The sequence below is a fragment of the Eulemur rufifrons genome, chromosome 21, assembly GCF_041146395.1.
Source record: "Eulemur rufifrons isolate Redbay chromosome 21, OSU_ERuf_1, whole genome shotgun sequence".
NCBI classification, from domain to species: Eukaryota; Metazoa; Chordata; class Mammalia; order Primates; family Lemuridae; genus Eulemur; species Eulemur rufifrons.
In genome coordinates this window covers 6,246,836-6,270,886 of record NC_091003.1, presented here as the reverse complement: position 1 = coordinate 6,270,886, position 24,051 = coordinate 6,246,836, and the positions used below count along the sequence as shown (strand labels likewise).

At 49.7% G+C, this 24,051-nt stretch overlaps 1 protein-coding gene across 7 annotated transcripts in view; it reads right to left on the bottom strand.

Annotated features, from left to right (window-relative positions):
• CAMKK2 (calcium/calmodulin dependent protein kinase kinase 2) overlaps positions 1-21,221 on the bottom strand; it is a 49,559-nt gene extending 28,338 nt beyond the window's left edge. For all 7 annotated transcript variants that reach the window (XM_069497344.1, XM_069497348.1, XM_069497347.1 and 4 more), the window contains exons 1-4: positions 21,127-21,221; positions 5,273-5,799; positions 1,407-1,454; positions 584-637 (exon numbers count right to left, since the gene is read on the bottom strand). In XM_069497344.1, coding sequence (XP_069353445.1) covers positions 584-637; positions 1,407-1,454; positions 5,273-5,740 — 570 coding nt within the window. In that variant the 5' untranslated portion in view covers positions 5,741-5,799; positions 21,127-21,221. The remainder of the gene's footprint in view (positions 1-583; positions 638-1,406; positions 1,455-5,272; positions 5,800-21,126) is intronic.
• Positions 21,222-24,051: the final 2,830 nt, after the last annotated feature.

Here is a 24,051-nt window from a genome sequence, read left to right as displayed (position 1 = left end):
AGCCGGACTCCCAGAGTCCCTGCAGCCCTGGGGTGCTTCTCAGATTCTTGGTCAGCTCTACCCAGCTGGGAAACCACGAGCTTTGAGACTCACTGTCACCGAGTCAAAACACAAACGAGCTGAGTAATGGGTGAAGGAGGGGTGTGACCGGCTATTTTACACATGGGGAAACTGAGGCTCGGCTGTTTTACTCTTGGGGAAATGTCACTTGTCACAGTCACACAGTTGGCACACGGTAGAGCCAGGATTTGAACCTACACTGGACTGATTCCAAAGCCTCAGCTACGATCCGTCTGGCTGCTGCCTTGTTCTCAGTACTACGGAGAATGCAGAAACAGCAGCTCAGAGGAAGGGAGTAAGAGACATTTGCTGAATGAATAACCCTCCCAGGGCCAATCACTTTACCTCCCCACCTCCCCATCTGAAAATGGGTACACTACGTCCTTCCTAATGCACAAAATGAACACAACCTGAGAATAAAATGAGGAAACAGCTATGAAAACCTTTCAGAAAGCTGAGTGCTGGACAGGAGGCTTTTCTGTAGATAAAGACAGGGGGCGGGGAGGACAATGTGGATACTCACATAGTAGGTGTTGTCATTTTCATTGTAGGCCAATTTGACCACGCCATAAGAGCCCTGGATAAGGGGAGGTGCCCATGAAATACTATCCACATATTATCTACAAAATCAGGACCCTAATACAGAGGTTGCAAACTGGAAGCCCATTGTTCAAATCTGCCCTGTGACTGTATTTTGTTGGACCTGCAGTTTTTACAAAGTTTGGATTAGTTGCCAACATTTAAAAACACAAAGATCTGATATAAAAATCCAGATTCCCAGTTTCTTTTGAAACAACTGGACGATCTAGCCATATGTAACTCTCACTTCCACATGTCAACAGTTTGCCACAGATCTCACTACTCCCTACTCTCACACCTAGAGCCTGTTTCACTCACGGAGCCCTCACTTCCATAAATTAACAGTTTGCCACAGTCCCCACCACTCCCTACCACCTTACACTTAGCACACCTCACTCATTTGTTTTCTATTGGCATATGAGGTTTTGACCATTGTAATGATATCACCCATTGGCTAAAACAGAAGCAAAAATAGATGTGGGAGTATGTCAGGGGGAAAAACTCCACTAATGTGATGGGGATGTAACTGTCACCATGGTGATATGGGATTTCTCTGGAAGCTCTCTGAGCTTTTGCAGAAATAAATTTAATTTTAAGATAAAAACAAACAAACAAACAAAAACACCAGATCATTAATGACAAAACCCTCCCCACCAACATTGCCTCCAAAGACTCCTCTCCTACTCCCAGCAATACCAGGTTCGCTCCATAGTATCTGAAACATCCCCTGGTGAATGTGGCACCAGCCTGGCTCCCAGGATATTTACCTTTCCAATTTCATCCTTCAGTGTATACTGATTCAGCTGCACACAGTCCTAGAAAGTAAGTAGAGACACATGGAAAATAACAATAAATTTCTCACAAATTAAACATAAGCACACACGTAACCAGGACCCAAATCAAGAAAGGGAACCTTCCCAGCTCCCCAGAAACACCTCCCAGCCACTGCCTCCTTCCCACGGTGACCTCTATCCTTTTTTTTTTTTTTTCTTTTTAAGAGATAGGGTCGTACTATATTGCCCAGGCTTGTCTTGAACTCCTGGGCTCAAGTGATCCTCTTGCCTCAGCCTCCATAGTAGCTGGGATTACAGGTGTGCGCCAACAACCCCAGCTCTATCCTGACTTCTAGGAGCATAGACTTTGCTTGTTGTTGTACTTTGTCAAAATGTAATCATACAATATATACTCTTAGAATGCCCTTAAATCAAACAAGTAGTCAATGACTACACTGTCCTGTAAAAACATAAAGTAATACAAGAGGAGAAAATCTGTGCGACCTTGGGGTACACAAAGGTTTCTTAGATAATACACAAAAAGTACAAATACAAAAGGGAACAAGTGATAAATTGGACTTCAGCAAAATTAAAACTTTCGCTCTTCAAGACACTATGAAGGAAATGAGAAGGCAAGCCCCAGACTGCAGACTCGCAACACATATATTAGACAAAGGACTGGTACCCAGAATACATAAAAAACTCTCATGACTCAGTAATAAGGAGACCAGCAACCCAATTAGAAATTGGACTAAAGATCTGAAAAGAAATTTTTCCAAAGAAGATATACAAGTGGAAAATGAGCACAGGAAAAGATGCTCAACATCATTAGTCATCAGGGAAACATAAACTAAAACCACATCTAATAGGTTGGCTAAAATCAAGATGACTGACCAGACCAAGTACCAGCAAAAATGTAGAGCAAACGAAACCTTTATACACTGCTGGTGGGAATGTAAAACGGTGCAACATCGTTGGGAAACAGTTCGGCAGTTTCTTAACATACACCTAACCATACACCCAGCCATTCTACTCCAAGGTGTTTATCCATGAGAAATGAAATTGCATTTACAAAGACCTGTATATAAATTTCATGACAGCTTTATTTGTAACAGTCAAAAATTGGAAACAACCCAACTGTCTACCAACAGGTGAACGGATAAACTGTGGTACGTCTGTATGATGGAATACTACTTAGCAGTAAAAAGGAACAAACTACTGAAATATGCAACAACATAGATAAATCTCAAAATCATTAGGCTGTGAAAGAAGCTAAGTTTAAAAAGAGTGCATACTAAATGATCCCTTTTATATAAAATTCCAGAGCTTGCAAACTAATCTACAATGATTTTTAAAAAGCAGGTCGGTGGTTACCTGGGAAAGGGGCAGGAGGGGAGGAGGGATTGTCAGGTGTGTTGGAAATGTCTGTTATCTTGGTTGTGGTGACAGTTTCATGGGTGGAGACATATATTGAAACTAATCATCTTGTACACTTGAAATACGTGCAGCTGTTTTTTTTAACCTCAGTTGCACCTCAATATAGTTAGGAGGAAAAGTCAAGTGTATAAGAAGTAAAATTGGGAAAAGGAACAGGATAGGAAACAAAAGTTCAACTGTTAATAGATAAACCGTACGTTTCCCTTGACACCCCCACTCCTCAATTCTGTCTCCCTGAACCTTGATATCGGCTTGGTGTATAAACTTCCAGGCCTTTTTTGGGTAATATATACCTGTAGAAAATAGAGTATTGTTGGGAATGGGGTTTGGGGAGGCACAAATGGTGTCACACTAAACCATCTCTCAACTTCCTTTTCTCACTCAACGACGTCCCCGAAGGTAGCTCCACGTAAGAACGTATGCACAGAACTGCGTCACCTGACCGGCCGCACAGCCCTTGGCAGCTCGTGGAGTCCTCCCCGCGCCAGTGGACACTCAGGTTGTTTCTAGTTCTCTCCTGTTTTACCTTTATCCCCGTGAGTCCTGGAGGGATGTGATAGGCAGAGGGGAGCCCTGGGGAGCTGCCCTCAGGGGTCTCACTGCCTCCTAATCCAACCTCCACACACTGCTAAATCCATCTTTTAAGAGTCTGATGGTGTCAGCTCCAGCTCCCTGCTGCTCCCAGGCTGTAGTCCTGACCCCACAACCTGGCCTTCGAAGCCCTCCAAAGCTCTGACCTTGGCAGAGTTGCCTACCAAATCCCAGTCTCTCCTTTCTACCTGATAAATCGAACTTTAGGTGGCAAATGGCTGGCAAATTTCATTTCCAGCCACTCTTGCAGCTAGGGGTGGTCATGTGGTTGTGTCCCAGCCAGTGGGAGACAGGCAGACGTGCTTCCAGGAAAAAGGACTGACTCAGGAGCCAGATGACTTTTGCCCTTCTCCTCTGCTCCTCTTTCCTGCCTGGAATGGAGCTGTGAGGGCTTGAGCCACAGCAGCCCTATTAAGACCCCAGAACCACCACTCCAGTCCTGGACCACCTAGCTCCAGATTTATTTTGCAACATAAATAAGCCCTGTTGTGTTAAAGCCACTGTTGGGGTCGGGGGCGGGGGATCTGTTTCTCTAAGCTGAGCTCAATTCTAACTGACATAAACCAGACTATCCCTCCAGCCCTTTCACCACAGGGCCCTCCTTAAGGGCCCCTAAACTCCAGCTACTCCCCTGGCCATCATCCCCCTCACCCTATGGCTTCTACCTGTGGGCCTTTGCTCATGCTGTGCACCCTCCTTGCACTGAGCTCTCCGTGTGCTATCTCCTAGCCTTCAAAATGTAGCCCCTGTAGGAATACAGCCCCCTTCAAAATCAGCCACTTTAGAAAGCCATTCTGATTTCACATCTTCTTCCAATTACATTCATTCATTCCTTTAACAAATATTTTCGCTCTCCTACTATGAGCCGGGCATTGTGCTCGGTGCTGGGGACACAGTGGTGGATAAGATTGTTCCCATAGAGCTTATTTTCCAGCTGGGAGGAGACAGGCAACAAACAACTGAACAAACACCCAAGATGATCAGATGCCAATGAACGTTAGGAAGGAAAGTAAACAGGGCCACAGGGTAGAGAGAGGCTGGGGGCTGCCGTAGGGAGGGTGGTCCGGGAGGCCTTTCAGAGGATTTGAGTTGAGACTTGGTCGTCAGATGGAGATGGCCGTGCAAAGTTGGCAAGGGAAAGGGTGGTTCCAACTAGAGGGAAAAGCCAAGAACTGGAGGTGGGAAAGGACCTGGGTATCTGAGGGACGTGTGGCAAGAACAGGTGGAGCCTTGTGCCCCAGTGGCAGAACGGCAGGGAATGGCCTCATGAATCCTGGTGGGGATGTGAGTTCTAATCGACCTCCCAGAGCTTACAGTGAGGATCACAAAGAACTGAACCCAGGGCCTGGTGCGGGCAAACACCCAGCAGCAGGGGCCACGGCTGTCAGGCCACGCAGGCTGTCAGTGAGCCACCACGTGCCAACACACCTGCCAATCGCCAGCTCTTGACTCTCTTTGCGGGAGGCTCTCTGGCCCTGGAGTTGCTCTGTCCACACTCATGGCAGGTCACCTTACCAATGGGTGACAGCAGCACAGGTACAGACACCCAACTCCCACCCCCCTGGTGGAGGACTCTGAGGCTGGTGCTCTATGCTGTCCCCAGGGGCCCCCAGAAGGACGGAGCCCCCAGTGTCCACACTGTAACTAACTCCACCACCCACCCTGTGCTGACTCCCTTCCCACAATCCTCCCCGCAACCAGAGTTTCCTGGGGTCACCTCCAAGGTCACCTCAAATCCTCCTGGGGGAGCCCAGCCTACCACGGAGACCCTCCTGGGGGCAGGAAAGGGCACCAGAGACCCCTGGGACCCAGCTCACCGCCGGCTCACGCACCTGCATACCCGTGATGGAGACGTGGTGAGACTCCACCGTGGGCCGCCGGGGCAGCCGCGGCGAGGACTGTGGGGAGCCCACGGGTGAGTAGGGCAGGGACGGGTGGATGCAGCGTCCATTCATATCCACGCTGCCGCCGGCCGCCAGCCTGCCCTGGGACCGCTCCTGCAGGGAGAGCTTGCGACCGCAGAGGTGGGGCCGGGCCTGGGACCTGGAGGCATCGAGGGAGACCTGTGGGCCATCAGCCTCCAGGGGCCGGTCCCGGGCCAGGCTGAGGTCCACAGCACAGCCCGGCTCACACTCGGTGACCACGATGAAGGACTCCATGCCCAGGCGGATGCTCAGGGATGAGAGGCCCTGCAAGGCCTCACAGGGCTTCTGGCCTTCGCTGCTGCCGCCCCTGCCCCCCAGCTCATCCTGGGGAGTGGCCCGGTCGCTGCTGGGCTGGCTAGAGACACATGATGACATGGTGCATGCGCTGACTTCATCCAACACACCCGGGCGCTCCCATCTGGCAGCGGAGCCACCTGCAGAGAGAGGAAGGGTCAGCTGGCCCCACCCCTGTGGGCAGGGACAGGGACAGAGCCCCTCTCCTCCTGCCTCAGGTTGATATCCAAAAAAAATATTGCAAAACATGATGTGACCTGATCTCTGAGTCTACATAGAAAATCACAGCCTGCATCTCCTAATATTTGTTTGTTTTTTTCATCGTGCACTACAGCCTCCAACCCCTGGGCTCCAGCGATCCTTCCACTTCAGCCTCCAGAGTGCCTGGGGCTACAGGCGTGAGCCACCATACCTGGCTTGCATCTCCTTATTTTAAAAGCCCCTTCTCACACACCGTGACAAGGATTCCCAACTCAATTCCTATAGGAACCAAGCATAAGAAAAGCCCCAAATAGAGCACACATGCCCCATGTAGAACCAGCAGCTACTTCCAGCACAAGCCAAGTGCTCAGCAGGGTTTGGGCCTACCATTGCTTCGTTTCCCCTTTTATTTTTTTTCCTCTCAAAAGCAGCCCTGAGGATGTTAGCTGAGGTCACCTGATTTTTTTGTTTTAATTAGCAATTTTTTAAAATATTTTTAAATGCTGGGCAGGCCAAAGGAAATGCTTCTACCTGGCAACCTCTGGGCCGCATCACCTCACAGCATTTTAGGTCACTCAGACAGCATTTTACGGTTTACAGAACATCTCCCATGTACCAGCATAATGTCATAAGCCCCATAGGTTGTTGGTTTGCTATTATACCCCCATTTAGAGGGAAAGGGATCTGTCCAAGGTCTTCTAATGCAGTGGTCCCCAAACTTTTTGGTACCAGGGACCAGTTTCATGGAAGACAATTTTTCTATGGACTGGGGGGCAGGGGACGGTTTCAGGATGATTCAAGCATATTACATTTATTGTGCAGTCAAACCTTTCTGCTAATGATAATCTATATTTGCAGCCGCTCCCCAGCACTAGCATCACCACCTCAGCTCCACCTCAGATCATCAGGCATTAGATTCTCATAAGGAGTTTGCAACCTAGATCCCTCACATGTGCAGTTTATAGCAGGGTTCGTGCTCCTATGTGAATCTAATGCCGCTGCTGATCTGACAGGAAGCAGAGCTCAGGCAGTGATTCGAGTGATGGGGAGCGGCTGTAAATACAGATGAAGCTTCCTCCTTCACCTGCCACCCACCTCCTGCTGTGTGGCCCCGTTCCAAACAGGCCATGGACCAGTACCAGTCCGTGGCTGGAGGTTGGGGACCACAGTCCTAATGCAAAGCCCACACACACAGCAGTCTGGTCTCCTAGCCTGGGCTCCAGCCAATCATTCTCAAGTGAGGAGTGGGGTGGGGTCTCATCAGAGCTTCCATTGACAGCCACTGAGAGCGTGTGAGCCAGGGGAATCAGTGCTGTTTGAGGAGCCAGGCTCAACAGAGCTACAGTAAGTGCAGCCCCGGCTGCGTCTTCCCGGCCAGTGCCTGCCAGACAGTGGGTGAAACATGAATTTTAAAAGGTCAACATCAAATAGCTTGGTGGTTCCTCAAAAAGTTAAAGAATGACCATGTGACCAGGAATTCCAGCCCATAGTATATGCCCAGACAGCACTATTCATGATAGCTACAGGATGAAACAACGCATGTATCCACTAATGGATGAATGTATAAACAAAACGTGGTCTATCCACACAATGCAAAATTACTCAGCTATAAAAACGAACGAAAGATTGACACACGCTACAATGTGGATGAACCTTGAAAATATCACGCTAAGTAAAAGAAGCCAGTCACAAGAGGTCACAGATGTATGATTCTATTTACATGAAATTTCTAGAATAGGTAAATCCATAGAGACAGAAAGTAGATTAGTGGTTGCCTAGGACCAGGGGGGACAGTGGAGGGGATGAGGAGTGACTGCTTAATGGGTAGGGGGTGTCCTTTTGGGGTGTTGAAAATGTTTTGAAACTAGATAGAAGTGATGGCTGCAAAACGTTGTGAATGTACTAAATGCCACTGAACTATACACTTTAAAATGGTCAATTTTATGTTATGTGTACTTTTATCTCAATTTTTTAAAAATTTTAGAGATGGGATTGTAGAGATGGGATCTTGCTATGCTGCCCAGGCTGGTCTTGAACTCCTGACTTCACATGATCCTCCTGCCTCAGCCTCCAGCTGGGATGACAGCTGTGAGCCACCACGCCCAGCCTTTATCTCAATTTTTAAAACAAAGATTGACACATTTCCTTAGGCTGTCAATTCCCTCCGTCTCTGGCACAGAATGTTAACCTTTGGTTCACATGTTTGACAAATTCCACTGGACAAATGTCACAGGTACCGCTGGAATTCACTGACTACATCCACAGACGTCCATCTGTGGACAGTGGCCACTTGTGTCAATCACCCACATCACAAAAGGCCTCTCTGGATCCAGAAAAACAGTAGGTGCTCAGCAGAGATTTTATGAATGAATGAAACCTTATCTCCTGATGACACTGGGTGGTATGGGGGATAGAGAGGAAGGTGCAGACAGCAGCAGAGAGCCAGAGCTCCCTGGAGGACCCTGCTGAGAGGCAGAGAAAAGCCACTCAGCCTTCTTGGAACAGCCATTCCAGAAGTACTGATGGAACATCTACTACATCTGGCAACGTGGCAGGGAAAGCCCAGTGGAGAAGGCATTACAGAAACAACCACGACATCTCAGCCCTGACACGGGCCTGATTTATGAACATGGAGTTTATGGTAAAAGAACAAAGAATCCATTCGTGTGACAAGACGCTCAGTGTCATTTATAGGAAGAGAAGTGCAAATCCAAACTACAATGAAACAGCTTGGTGGTTCCTCAAAAAGTTAAACGTAGAATTACCATGTAACCAGCAATTCCCCTCCTAGGTATGCCCAAAAGAATTGAAAGCAAGGATTCCAACAGATACCTGTACACCCATGTTCACAGCAATATTATCTGCAATAGCCAGAAGGTAGAAACAACCCAAGTGTCCCTCAGCAGATGAACAGATAAGCGAAACGTTGTACAGCCATAGAAAGGAAGGAAATTCCAACTCATGGCATGACATGGACGCATCTTGAAGACATTATGCTAAGTGAAACAAGTCAGATACTAAAAGACAAATATTGTATGATTTCACTTATATGAGGTACCTACAGTAGTCAAACTTAGAGAGTAAAAAAAAAAAGTAGAATAGAGGTTACCAGGTGCGGAGGGGAAGGGAAATGGGGAGTTTATTGTTTAAAGGGTATGGAGTTTCCTTTTGGGGTGATGAAAATGTTTGGGAACTAGGTAGAGGTGGTAGCTGCACAACAGTGTGAATGTACTAAATGCCACTGAATTGTGCACCTAAAAATGGTTGAAATGGCAAATTTCATGTATATTTTACCAAAATTAAGAAAGTATTAATAAAACTACAATGATGAAATACCATTTTTTTTCATCTATCAGATTAGTAAAGACAAAAATTTAATAACAGCATATTCTGGTGAGGCTCTGGGGAAGCGGAGTTATGAAATGGTACCACCCTCATGGAGGGAAATTCGCTGGTATCTGACAAAATCCTAAATGCACACCTGAGTATTTACCCTTTGGACAACCTCACACTTATAGAAAATGATGTATGTACAAGATTATTTTGGCAGTATGGTTTGAAATGACCTTCCATGGGGGAATGAGTAAATAAAATAAGGTACAGCTATCCCAGAAGACGACCACGTGTTTAGTTTAACAGAGGTGGCTCTATACCTCCTAATGTGAACTGGCTCCAAGACACACTGTTACATGGAAAAAAACAACGCACTGGCCTGCTGCTGGCATAGGGTCAAAGGCCATATGTGCATACGTGGCTGCAAGTGTATTGCATCTTTCTGGGAAGCCACATAAGAAAATGGTAGCAGTGGTCTCATGAGAAGATAACTGGTTTGCAAATGTGGGGGCCATGGAAGAGACTTTTCATCATATTCACTTTTATTTCTGTCCCATGTGGGTACAATAACTCTTTAAAAATGAATTTTTAAAAGAAAGGAATTAGTTCTAACCATGACTGGGGTTAGGATGAGAAGGCTATATGATACTGTGGGATCACATGGGGCAAGAGACCAGGGGAGGGAGCAGTTGGTTTGTCTCCTATTCCTCTACCCTGCTCCTTACTGTATCTGGGAAAGAAATCTTCTGTGTCCCTGTCTTGACTTCCCTATCAATGAAAGAGTACAACCCAAGTTCAATATTCTCTGTGGCCCGAACTGCTATATCACTTTACATGTCCTTTTTATGATCCTTATCTCCTGGAAGAGAAAAAACAGGGCCCCTGAAGTTTGACAGCTTGGGCTCATCTTATCCCTGACCGCCATGGACGAGTGCCTTAGCCTCTCTAAGCCTCAGTTTTCTCATCTATAAAACGGGTACCTACCCAACAGTCATGAGGATTATATGAGCCAAGCACTCAGAATCATGTCTGGCACACAGTTAAATGCTCAGAAGATATTATTTCAACAAAACCTGTGGAATGCCTACTACCTGCTGTGGTAGGTAGCCTGCATTCCAGAATGTTCCTGAGGGGCCTGACGTCCAAGCAAGCTAGCCTGCTCTTTGTGTTCCATTGCCCTGGCCGTGTGGCCTGCCTCCCTCCCAGAGCCACCTCTTTCAGGGCTGCAAGGGTTCCTGAAAAGAAAGCTACGCCTGGCGGCACCTGGGAAATTCAGTGGAGAATTTTCTTTTTCTTGCCAACAGAAAAACAATTGCTTATCGATCTCTGCTCCAGGCCAAGGACACCAAGCCATCCGGCCCCAGCAAAGCTGCTTTTAATCAGTCTCCTTGGCAGGCTGGCGCCTGGCCCATGCCTCCCACTCGGCCTCTGAGGTCTGGAGGAGGCAGGAGAGGAGAGACGCCGGAGCTTGGACCGAGGGCTGGCAGGGCTGGCGGGGCAGGCTGCCCAGGGCCCAGGAGTGAGGGGTCCCTGGGACACAGACCTCAGTGCCTCAGGCGCTGGGATGTGTGTCCAGATGATAGGACTTCTTCCCTCGCTGACCGCTACAGAGTCTAGGCCAGTGTTCTGAATGTTTTTAGGGTCACAGACCCTATAAGAAGATGATGAAAGCTACCAACACTCTCCCCAGGAGAATAAAATTGTACAAAAAGATGATAGTTTAGCATAAAAGCAGCTACAGCTAACATCCAACTGAGCACTCGTCAGGCAACGAGCATAGAGCTCACTGCTCAGCCCGATCATTTAATCCTCGCAGGGCAGGCCCTGTGCGAGGGAAGGACAGAGAAGCATCTGATTCCAGGGGGCCCAGAGTCAGAGGACTTTTCTGCAAAGCTGCTTCAGTCTTACAGATGCCAAGAGTCCTCACCCCTGAGCCTCCTCCCCCGGCCCTGGGTCCTTCCCCATGAAATCCAAGAGGAGGCCAGCCCCCGAGCCCTCCCCACCCGCCATCCCCTCTCACAGGGCAGCTCCACACGAGCCACAGGCCCTTCCTGGAGCAGATGGACCGGGGCCTGGGCCAGGATAAGGGAAACGCTCCTTCCTCTGCCAGGAAGCCAAGTGGCACAGGCCTGCAGGAAACACTTTCTCATTTCCCGGGGGCGGGGAAGGGGGAGTTCCAACCTGCTCCTGCTGCCACCTGCTGCTTCTGGCACAGCAAGAAGCCAGCAGGTGCGCCAAGGAGGTGCTCCCAACCCGAGACACACCCTGTGCGGGCTCCCCTGAGGGCACCTCACCCGGGCACCAAGGAACAGAAAAGGGGCCCAAAGCAGCTCCATGCACCCTGCCAAGGCCAGGGACAATGTTCTCCCTGGAATATCGAAGGCTTCCCTGGGCTAAAGGGCTCAACTGGCCACACCCTCTCTCATATGGGGAAACTGAGGCCCAGGGAGGTCCTATGGAAAATTCATTCATTCATGTGCTCAATGCTTATGGAGGACCTATCCTGTGCCAGATAAACAAAACAGACATGGTTTTGGCCCTCGAGGGACCGAGTCTAGTGAGGGAGACAAACATTTAAAAGTAGGTCCACACGTGAATCTGGGAGTATGGATGGGAGAAAACCAGGATGTGAGAAAAGGGAATACAGGGCCAGCCTCAGACCCGAAAGGGAGGCAGTGGGGAGAGGAAGGCCCCTCCTGGGGAAATCACACTTAGGGCGAGCAGGGAGCAGGGCGAGCAGGCGCTGAGGGAGCAGGCACTTGTTCCCGGCAGAGGAAAGAGCTTCTGGGGAGGCCCTGCAGCAGGAAGGAGGTGGGAGAGGGAGGAAACAGAAAGAAGGTCCAGGGACTGCAGCCTGTGAGCCAGAGTGAGGCAGGGGCACGGGGGTGTCTAGAGGGGTCAGAGCTTTATGGGAAGCTGATGAGAAGAGCAGAGGGGTGGCCCAAGGCTACAGGGACCCCACTTGGATCCTGCTGTGAGTCGAACTATGTCCCCCTAAAAAGATACGTGGGAATCTCAACCCTCAGTACCCCAGAATGCGGCCCTATTTAGAGCCAGGTCTTTACAGAGGTGATTAAGTTGAAACGAGGTCATTAGGGTGACCCGTAATCCAGTAGGACTGGTGTCCCTCTATAAAGGGGAAATTCGGACACAGAGACAGACAGCACACAGGCAGAAGGCTGTGTGAAGACGTGGGCAGAGGCGGGTGACGCTTCTACAAGCCAAGGAGCACCGTAGGCTGCCCACAGGCACCACCGGAGGCCACAGTGAGGCCTGGAGCAGATGCTCCCTCGGGGCCCTCAGGGGGAAGAACCAACCCTGCCAACACCTTGACTTCAGACTTCTGGCCTCCAGAACTGTGAGACAACACATTTCTGTTGTTCAAGTCACCCAGTTTGTGGTACTTTGTCACGGCAGCCCTAGGAAACCAACACGGCATCTCACCCAGCAAGGGAGATGCGGAGAAGATGGCTGCCTTGGAGGCCACAGCCTCAGAGGTATTTCCCAAAGCTGGAAGGGTGGGGAAGCCCGAGAGACTCAGCTGCAATAGCTGAGGCAGTGCTGGAATATTCCAGATTCAGGGCCTTGGCCCAGCTAAGCAGTCTGATTAGATCCAGTGACATTAACCCTTATAGTTGTCTCCCCTTAAACACCCTTTAGTTGGGGGGCACTAAAACTACTGGGTCCCCAAATATAAAGGCCCCCACTCATCTGACAGCAGCAGAGCTCTCTCAGGATTTAGAGGCCACAGACCCCCGTCCCCATCACAGTCCTCAGGACAAAAAGGTTGCAAATGGGGACTCACGGGTGACATCTGGCCCCTGACATGTTTTGCTTGGCCTGCACCATGTTTAAAACAATTTGAATTAGATGCCAGTATGTCAGAGCCAGGAGATTTCAGATAAAAATCACAATTTCCAGATTCTCTTGAAGAACTGGACACTCTGATAGCACTGGTCCTGAGTTCTATCCTGGTATCAACTCGCTGCCGCTCTGGGCAGGGGAGACACTTGCCGGCACGCCCCAGTCCTCACCACTCACTCTCCACTGCCTCCCCAGAGCTGAGGACAGGCTGCCTGCGTGTGCCATGCCCCGCCTCTTCCCACAGCCCGTGCCCTACCTCCCCACTACGGGTATCTGAGTCACTGGCTGTTAGTGCTAACAGGGGCACACATTAGTGGTCACCTGCTCCAACCATTTCATCTTACCAATGAGAAAAAGGAAGGCTCAGAAAGATTTACTGATTCCTCCAAAGTCACGTGGTGATAACAGGCAGAGATACAACTGGTCTGAGATTTTCAGGAAGGGCCACACATTACAGGCACAGCCTTGCAACGTCCACAGATTGCATCCCGAACAGAGTCCAAGCTGGGCCCAAATCTCTCACAAAGGGGATCACCTCTGCCTTCCTAGGACCTCAACCTGTGATGGAGAGAGTGCGAAGTCACCGTGTCTCAAAGTGTTCAGGAAAGAAATGCACAGGATTTGGGCAGAAACAATAATCTGATTAATTCATGAGAGTTGTGGTTTTGCCTATTTTGTTTATTGATGAACTCCAGGACCTAGAACTTTCTAGAACACTGTTGGTATTCCATAAATACTGGTTGGAAGTCATTGTTTATTTCACTCATCCCAAGGCTGTTCAGGAGGTCAGCTTTCTTTAGCTGGCTGGAATCTACAATCCTTTAGTCTAATAACAGCAGCCTGATGTCCAGGAACCCATCCCTTCCTGTGAGAGGTGGCCCCATGGAGCTGACCCCACCATCAGCTCCAGGGATTTGCACATAACTCAAGCCTGGCCAGCTGGGCATCAGTTGCTCTGGTCAAGTGATTGATTCAAGAGTAGATGTGTGGCCCCAGTCAGTCCATTCTGGGTCTCATTCTGGGATTGTGTGGAAGTGTTGAAAAGAAAGAACATCTTTCTTTTTCAGTTGAACTTAGAGCTCTGAGGATATCTCCTGGAGTCATCAGGGGCTGGGGAGAATCCTGACTCAGAATGAAGTCTACTGAGAGAGGAGAGGCAACAGATGGGGAATAACTGAGGTTGGAGACACTGTTTGGGCACCTGGATCCAACCATGCCTGAAGCTCATGTACCCCAGGAGTTTTTAACCAAATGAGCCAATACATTTCTGTGTGATTGTTGTTTTCCATCACTTATAATCAAGGGCCCTGGCTTTTGAACGACAGAGCTGATTGACAGAAAAGCTGCTTCACTAAGCACCCTGCAGATGTTTGGTTCTCTGCACCCTTAGGCTTTCATCCGGGCCAAAGCACCAGAGGCAGCTGCAAGGCTCCTGGCAACCCGGATGGCCTTCACCTTGACAGTCAGGCAGAAATCAGCACTTCCATAGCCTTTTTTTCTTTTTTTAATCTTAAAGAAAAAAAATCAAGGACAGGAAAGGAAAGGGGTGATGAACAGGGAGAGGAGAAGAAACTGACTGGCACTTTCAACACAAGAATCGCCTCGTAGATGCAGTCATACCGATGGCTAGCTTTCTTTTAGTGCCAGGCACAAGTCTAACCTGTATCATCTCATTTCATTGTCTCAACAACCTTATGAGTTATAAGTACTGCTATTATCCCCGTTTCACCAGCAAGGAAACTGAGGCCCAGAGAGCCTGAGTAACCTGCCCAGGACCACCCAGCTAACGAGTGCTCTGGGAGGGCACAGGTGCGGATGCTCACTAAATGGAAGCTATTGCCAAGGAAGGACTTCAGCAATTATCAAGTTCAAGCCCCTCAACTGGCTTTAACTTATATCAAAACAAAATTCATCAAACCTCTAATCCCACCATGCTAACTTAACTCTTTTCCTCTTCCCCACCCCCCAGCCCTTGTCCATATGCATCACTTTTTACAAAATTAAAAATAGGGTTTGCATATAATTTCCCAGCCTTGCTTACGTCTGTCCTGAGAGTTTGCGCGCACTCTCACACGGCTCCGGCAATCAGCGCAACAGAGGCTGCAGATGGAGTCGCTGAGACCCAGGGAAATGAGATGACCTCACCAACGCAGCCCAGCAGGTTCCTGGCCAGCCAGGAAGTGATCCACGTGTGCTGCAGCCCAATGTCCCTCTCAGCCCTGGATGCTCACAGAGCAAGCAGCTCCCTTGTCTCGCTGCCCACCAGCGTCAACTGTCTTAAGATTCTGAGGCAGCTGCTGTTAAGTCCATAGTGAAGCATCACTGAAAGAAGCCCCACTCCTGCGGGCAGCCATCTAAAGCCAGGTGTGCATGGTGGCCCCAGCCTCGAGGAGCGAGGGAGGAAGTATGGATGTGTGTGAGTATGGCTGTGTGTTTCGGGGATGGAGGTATTTGGAAATGGGAGGTGGAAATAGTCTTCCTCTTCCCCCTCTGAAGTCCTCCCAATCTTTCACAGTACTGAAGGAAGAGGCTGGAAAGAAACTGCAATTTCAGTTCATGATGAAAAGAAAAAGACTCCTACCCCAACATCCTGCAGCTTGGCAAATCAGAGCTACAGGGGGCCAGTTCGGAACCCACAGGCATCCTCGCCTTGCCTACCCACGGCCCCTTCCCTCCCTCTTCCCTGCCTCTTGGACGTAACGCTAAATCTATCTCCTTCCCTCGCCACCCTCCAGCAAGAAGGGCACTGGGAGTCAGCTCTGCAGAACCCACCCTGGCCCCCCACAGGTGGACCCAGAGGGCAAGAGAATTTTCTTAGAAGAACCTAAATAAAGTCTTCCTCTGCCAGAGGCCTTGAAGGCAGTATCTCAACGCATCTTTAAAGAACAAAAAACAGAATGTGCCCTCCTTCCTACACCCTGGCCCCCACAAACCACTGGTTCCCCATTTAAACTTCTCTAACAGAAGCTTATCTCAGGCACCACTCAAATGCCCCTTCCCCACCCACTGGGTTCCTACCTTATGCCCAAGACCTTGGCCTCCCCACGACTCCCACCCCCATTTCCTCAGGGGACCATCCATCTCTCCTTTCCAGGGTGGAATTAGCATTTTTATCTCTGCAACTGCCATCTCTCAACTATTTACAGAAGCCACCAGGATAAAAAGAGGCAACGTAAAAATAGTTGCACAGCAGCTTTCAGGATAGGGTGGGGGTGGGGGCACAACAGAATCTTCTAATTTTCTTTCCCTCCTTCGCAAAAGGGAAACGATGCTAGAATTGTGCATCTTTTCCAGAGGGCTACCCAACAGTACCCACCCACCTGAAAGCGCTTTGGGAACAGGGACCAAGTCCCAGTGTTCCTCAGTTCCCCAGGCAGGGCTTGTCACCAGCACCCACCCACCCCCCAAAAAAGAGTGGGTTGAGTGAATGACGGAGGTTCCAGAGCCAGGGCGCCCCACTCTGCCCTGTTTCCGTCACCTCCTGGGCTCCCTTCCAGCTTTCCAAAAAACAAGCCAGTCCAAAAAACAAAGCAAAACAAAACTTTGGCTTTTCTCTATGTTTAAAATGTTTCGTAACCAAAAAAAAAAAAAAATTTTCAGCAGCAATACTACAAACACGACCGAATCTAGAAAAACTGGCAGCTAAAATAATCCCTTTGCCACTTTGATCACTAACAGCCCTGGCAGGCAAGGCAGGAGCCAGAGGTCTTCCCCATGAAACCTAATAGCACTTAATTCATTTTAAAGATGTCTTTTCTGAAATTTTGGTCTTATTGAGGAAAGTGTCCAATCAGAGAAGAAAGAAAAGAATAATAATTCAAATCTTATTTTTCAGAGAGCAAAACCAATTGGACATTATTTCCAAACCACAAACTCCTGGGGAAGGTGGACTCCATGGCTCAAGAAAATGGACATCATTTGCTAGATGGCGGCCGAGGGAGGAATGAGAGCTCAGGTTTCGAAGGTACATGAGGAAGCTATACAGATCCCAGGGGATCTTGGATCCTTGATTTTCTCATCTGTAAAATGGAGTGACCTGGACCTACATAGCGGGTGGCTGCAGAGTTGATCTTCTATATGAAAGTGCCCGACACACAGCTCAGCACACAGTGAATGTTCCAAAAAGACCATGTTCTCCCTCCTGTTTTGCATCCACTCTCCCCATCTGTAAAACGAGAGGGGACAAGGAGCTGCTAGGCTCCCTCCTAGCTCAGCTTCCGATTTCTGCTCCCATGGTGGGCATTCCTGGCAAAGCTATCAGGAGAGACTGGGCTGACTCCATTTGTGGCCACGGGGTCATGGTACTGTCTGTCTGGTGAGGTTTTCTCTACTTTGTGGGTTTACTTACTTGGAAAAAGTTTCACAAAACATGCCAATATAAAATCACAAGAGGACCTATGTTTAACAAATCATCATGACTGAAATGAATGTGAACTGAATAAAATCTACACTGTCCCTGAAAAATCACACTTGTAAGAACCATGAGTTGACCTGTGAGGCAACAGGCTTAAAAGGGGAGCTACAATTCTTGTGCAGGCACAGGTGAGGGTGCAATGAAGGGAGTCCCAAAAACCTTTGTTCCAGGAAGCTGATCCCCGGGTGATTTCATGAAACCTGTCTCCCGTCACCCTCTCCCTGCAAATGGAGTGACAAAACAATGCCTTACACCCAGAAGTTTACCACAGGGCTGCAGAGACACAGGAATGGACAAAGTAGCCATAAGAAGCCTTTACGGTAGGAACAACCCAAATGTCCATCAGTGGATGAATGGATAAACAAAATGTGGTCCATCCAAACAATGGAATAATATTAATATTGGCCACAGAAAGGAATGAAGCACTGACACACGCTACAACATGGGCAAATCTTGAAAACATTATGCCAAATGAAAGAAGCCAGACACAAAAGTCATATGTTACATGATTCCATTTATATGAAATGTTCAGAATATCCATAGAGACAAAAAATAGATTGGTGGTTGCCAGGGGTCCAAGGATGGGCATTTGGAAGAGAGGGTGATTATTTAATGGAGACAAGGTTTCCTTCTGGAGTGATAAAAATGTCCTAGAACTTGACAGAAGTAACGGTTGCCCAACACTATGAATGTATTAAATGCTGCCGAATTGTAATGATTAAGTTTATATTCTGTGAATTTCACCGCAATCAAAAAAAAAAAAAAAAGCAAAGCCAACCTTACGAATCTCTACGCCTAGGTCAGTAAGGTAACTAGCACAGCCTGAAAGAAGAAAGGTCAATTTCAAAGGGGAAATACAATTTCCTCAACTTCCAGGAAAGAGGCACAGATGCGAGGGTGAGGCCACTGCAGTACCATGGAGCTGGCTGACAGGAACCCCACATCCAGGTTCTCTAACCCCATCCGAAGGGGAGGAGCTGGTGGGAAAGCAAAACATCTGAGAAAAATAGCAATACCGGGCCCTCTGACTCAAAGGAAAATCTGAAATAGCATTTGCCCCAAATCCTCAGGATCAGGGCAGGAAATGGGAACCATATGCTTCCCACAGCCACCAGAAGGTGTGCCGGGCAGGGAAGAAGGTCGCAGGTGACCCTGATTGACCCTGATCTAATTACTCAGCCTATCTGAGCCCTTCCCTAAAATGAGTTCATGGTAGGGTAAGGCTGACTCTGTGGCCCATGTTAAAACTGGAGCCAAAATGTCTTGAACACAGGCTTGGCCTGCCCCACCCAGCCCAGCCCTTCCCCTAGAGAGCAGGCTAGCCACTCCATCTTCCACCCAGGCTGATGTTCACAAGGAGCGATCCCGGTTACTGCACAAAGTTCCCTCTGCTAGGTCATCTCATCCTATCCCATTCCCCTCCCGCTCCCACTCCCATCCAGTCTCCAAGCTCTGACCCATCCTTCAAGGCTCAGCACAAACGACTCCTTCAGGAAGCCTCTCAGATGCACACCAGTCAAAAGAGATTTCTCCAAACCCTCGTTGCCCTCTGCTCCCTCCATTTCCACAGCACTTTTTCTTTGTGGTGTTTCTCAACAGAGGCACAACTGGCATCTACGGCAGGGGAATTCTTCATGTGGTGGCACTGGCCTGCTTACAGGACATTTGGCATCCCTGGCTCCTGCCAACTAAAAGCCAGGAGTGCTTAGCATCACTTGACAACCGAAAGTCGCCCCCACACTTTTCCAAATGCTTGCCAGGAGGGAGGGACCACCCTGAATGAGAACAAATGTATGGTTATTAATGAATATATTTGGCTAGCAGCCCACTAACAACCTGGGGCAAAGACAAGCCTAAGAATTGGCATTACTATAGAGCCTGCTTAGATCTGCATCCTCATATGTTGACTTAGTAAAAAAAAATCTGGGCTCCTCAAGAAGCTGACGGCAACCTTGTGAGGGCCCCTGCTCTAGAACAGGTGGTAAAGCACAAAGGCCCTTGGGCCTGATATACTTGCACTGGCTGTCCGACCCTGGGCAAGTTACTCAACTTTTTTGAGTCCTATAAAATGGGGCTAAATCCTAGCAACACTGCAGGATTGTTGTAAGCCTCAATCTCCTAATCTCTACAATGGGGATAAAAATCGCTGACTTGTAGGGTTTTGGAAAGCAGTAAATGATACATGCAACACATGGCGCAGGATCTGGCACATAGCAAGAACTCAAAAGATGTTAGTTGTTAACATTATTATTATCCAAGTTAGGGGCTCATCAAACGATGGCTATTATCCTTTGCTACAAAAATACGTTGTGGGCCCTCATCACAAATGCCTGCTTTCTCTATATAGCAAGGGTTTACAAGCTGCAAATCTGGAAGGGGCGGTCTGGGACTCACCCTAAAGCTGCATTTCCATAGCATGCACACTGTTTATTCTGAAATTGCATGTTTTTGTGGTGTGGTTTGGGAAGAGGCGGGCTAACTCCTTCAAAGCCCTACCCTTGTTGCAGCCCCTGCCTTCTCCAAGGAACAAAGGAGCTTAGGGGGACATAAAGCTATCCTCCTCTCCGCTGGGGGCAGAGCCAGGGGAGGGGTAGTGGTAAATGACAGCACGGCTCTGGGGCACCGTGAAGTTTCTATCTCTAGGACTGTGGGGACTCCAAACACCAGGCTGAGGAAGGCAAAAGTTGCCTCTAGGGAGATGGATGCTGCAGGTCCCACCTCCGACGAGGGTGCCCCTCCCTTGCTGAGGGCCCTGAGATGCACTCCCTCCCCAAGCTACATCCCTCCACCTCAACCTTCTGTGGAGATCAGAGGGGCTGAGGTGCGACCTCCTCAGCACCAGGTGAGAGCAGCCCAGGCGGCAGCTGGCAGAGCTGTGAAAACACCCCGCTTCCCAAACCAGGCAGTGCAGGGGCCGGGGGAAGCCAGGAAAAGCTCAAGGCTGGATGGGGTGGCACCCCAGACACCAAGACCCAGCGTTGAGAGAGGCTGGGCCCAGCATCCAGAGGGTCAGGCGGACACCTCTCTGCATTCACAGCATGCTGAAGCCCGAGGTAAATTTAGGTCAAAAGAACCAAGCCTGAGAGGAGCGGTGGGGGTGGTCAAAGGGCAGGCTGAGGAGAGGCAGAGGTCCCCCAGGTCCCCACAACTGCTGCTATAGGGTCCTGCCACCTGGTGTCCAAGCCACCAAGGCCTGGATTTGCCCTAAGACAAGCAGGCTGCGGGGTGGAGGTGCTCAAAGTCCGCTGGCCCTGTCTTCCCCTGAGCGCTCCAGGTTTCCCCACCTGCCAAACGCGAGGGTGTGGGCCTTAGGCCGCCTCCACGATCCTGGACAGCCCCAGAACCCGGTGACATCGGTTCCAAACTCCAGGACTGTCCCAGCCGCCCGGACAGGGCGCGGCCCAGCCTAAGAGGCCACCCCGAGGCCCTGGGCGCCCACGGACACTGGGGAAAGGGTGCCGGGGGCCGCGTCATCCACGTGGCGGGGCGTGGGGCGGTGCACGTGGGGTCCCTCAGTGAAGAGAACCCCAGGCCAGCCTCGGGGCTTTGTATGCAGTCCCGGCGGCAGTCCCCCGCCCCGAGAGGGAGAGGGTGAGGGCGCCCGGGGCAGCGGCGGCTGCACCCCCCGCCCCCGGCCCGGCTAACGCCAACTCACCTGGGCTCCGCGCCGCCGCCGCCGCCTCCCGCGCTCTGCGCCCCCGGCTCGGCTCGGCTCGCTCCGCCCGGCCGCGCGCTCCTCTCCCCGGCCCGGGCGGGCGCGCGGGGGGCGGAGGCGGGAGGAGCCGCCCGGCCCGGGTTCGGGCGCGACGCCGCCTCGGGCTGCGCGGGGATTGGCCGCGGCCGCTGGAAACCCGGGCGCGGAGCCGCGCGCCCCCGCCGCGCGCCCCCGCCGGCTCGGCCCCGCGCCCGGGAGCGCAGGGGAGGGGCGGGCGCCTGCAGAGACGAAAGTAGCCGCGGAGCGAAAGGAGAAGCGAGGGGAGGAGGCGCGGAGGAGGGGAAGTGAGGCCCGGCCGGGCGGGGGTCCGAGTCCGCGGGCGGCGCGGAGGGAGCGGCCGGCGGGGCCGCGGCCGGCGGCGCTGCGACTTTGCCCCCGCACGCACCTGCCGGGGTTCTCCGCGCGGTGGCCGCGGCACCCTCGCGCGGGCGGGCTGCGCCCCCAGCGCTCGCTTTGTTTAGCTAAATGCGGGGACTGCAGGGGGGCGACTGAGACTCGGAAAGTTCCCCATACCGGCGGGGAGACCCGGGGTCCCGCCTCGCAGCCCGGCTCCCGCCCACGGGGCAGCTGCCCCAGCACGAGGCGCCCCGCGGTGGATGCGGCCTGGATTTCGGGGACCATCCATTCGGAGGAGCCGCCTTCCGCAGCCACCTCCCCACTGGGCACTTACTTGCTCAGGGCCGGCCCCAAAGGCTGTGGGAAGGAGTTCCTCTCCCATATGCGGTCAACCTGTATGCACCAAACTGCACGAAACCCGTTGAAAGTTCTGGATCTTCCAGACGGGTACTCAGATGCTTTTTGTGAAATACATCATATTCTCCCCGTCTTGGCACCCTGCTTTGCTGGAGCGTTAAGAATGTCGTGTGCTAGGTCTCCCAGCTAGGTAACAGCACTGGACAAGGGGGGAAAGGAGAAGACCTCAAGGGCTCCCTGAACCGTCCTGGGGGGTCGGACAACCCAGATCTGGCCTGAAAGTGGCCCAGGGGATGTCTCGCTGACCCTGCCAAGCAGCCAAAAGGGAAGAGTTGAGAAGAGACTCAAGCGCCAAGTTAATTAAAGGTTCAAAGCCCTCTTGTCAACTGGGTGGATTTCCAGCCGCCTTCCGATGAGCGCCTCTGGTATTCCCAGCCTGCACGGGGCACTCCCAAACAATTGGGAGTGATCCAACGAAATGACCACCCCTTCTGATGTTACTCAATAGGCATGCATATGTTGGTAATAGCAAAAACCTGGGAGCCTCCCAAATGTCCAGCAGAGGACGGATAAATAAAATCAGTCATTTGATGGAAATACCATCCAATAATTAAAAGGACTGCGTTAGATCTACTTATACTGACATGAGGAAATCCCAAAAACATACTGTTGAGTCAAAGAGCAAGTTGTATAATATGGTATGATGCACAATTTGTGTGTATTTTTAAATCCCACACAGTATAAACTGTTCATGGACACGGGGAAGGATACACATTCAATTCATGACAGTCTGCCAGCAAGAAGGAAGTAGCGACGATGAGGAACGTTGTAATGTACTTAGAAATGGATGTGAGGCAAATGGCAAAATGTAACAACTGTCAATTCTCGATGGTGGATACATAGTTCTGTATTTTTCCATATTTTTACATTTTTCTCCCCCCAAAATATGTATTAGAGCTGGGGGGAGCATTTTGGGCATTTATAACTGTAAGGCAAATTTTTTTCCATAATGGGCCAGATAGTAACTATTTTAGGCTTTGTGGGCCATACGCTCTGTTGCAACTACTTAGCTCTGCCACAGACAATAGTAAATGAATGCACGTGGCAATGTTCCAATAAAATTTTATTTACAGACACTGAATGTTGAATTTCCTATAATTTTCATATGTCACAAAATATTACTATTTTGGTTTTTCTTCAACCATATAAAAATGTAAAAACCATTCTTAGTAGGCTCTGAAAGATTTGGCCCATGGGCAATAAACAGTTTGACAACTCTGCTTTACTAAGGTAACCAAAATAGGTATTGGTGTCTTTTTCTGTTACTTGTTAAAATACACAATTCTGTATATTTACATCATGTTACTAAATTGCCTATGTTTGATTAGAACACTGTAGCTAATCGAAACTTAGATATACATACAGCTGTGTAAGCTTAAAAGCCAATTACGTAAGATGGGTTAGGAAGAGCCCATACAAATGCAAACCCTAGCCCAAGAGTCACTTCTTCCTGGAAGTTTCCTAAAATGCTGCAACCCAGGCCCTCTGACCTCTCCTGTCTCTGATCTCCTCAAGCAAGCACAGTACCACATATTAATGCTCAGCCACCATTTCTTCTTTATTCTTTCCTTTTTCACACGTGCATTTTACTTGCCAATAGAGCTATAAATTTCTGGGGTCAAGGTAGGTACCCCATCAGAAACATTTCATGCGTTCCACATTGTGGTTGAAATCAGTGACTCTGGAGTCAGATAGACTTAGTTCAAATCCCAGTTTCCCTAGTTACCAGCTCTGTGGTCTTGGGCAAGTGCCTTGATCTCTTCCAGTTTGGTTTCATCAGCTGTCAAATGAGGATAATAATAGTACCTTGCTCACAGGTTTGGCATGAGGTTTAAATTCAATAACGTGTGTAAAGATCTTAGCTCAATGCCTGGCATGTGAGTGCTCAATGATGCTAACTATTAAAATACTTAGCACAGAGCTTAAAGCCCCATCAATTTATATGCCTTTCCTATTAAAGTGAATTAGAACAAAGCAGAAACATCAAATTGCCTGTCATTATAATTCTTAGGATATGAACCATCCCCCTCAAGGAAACCATTTTCTTCTTAGAAAAATGAAAGTAAGAATTATCTTTGCTTTTGGGTTTTTTCTTCCAAGAATACCAGAAAA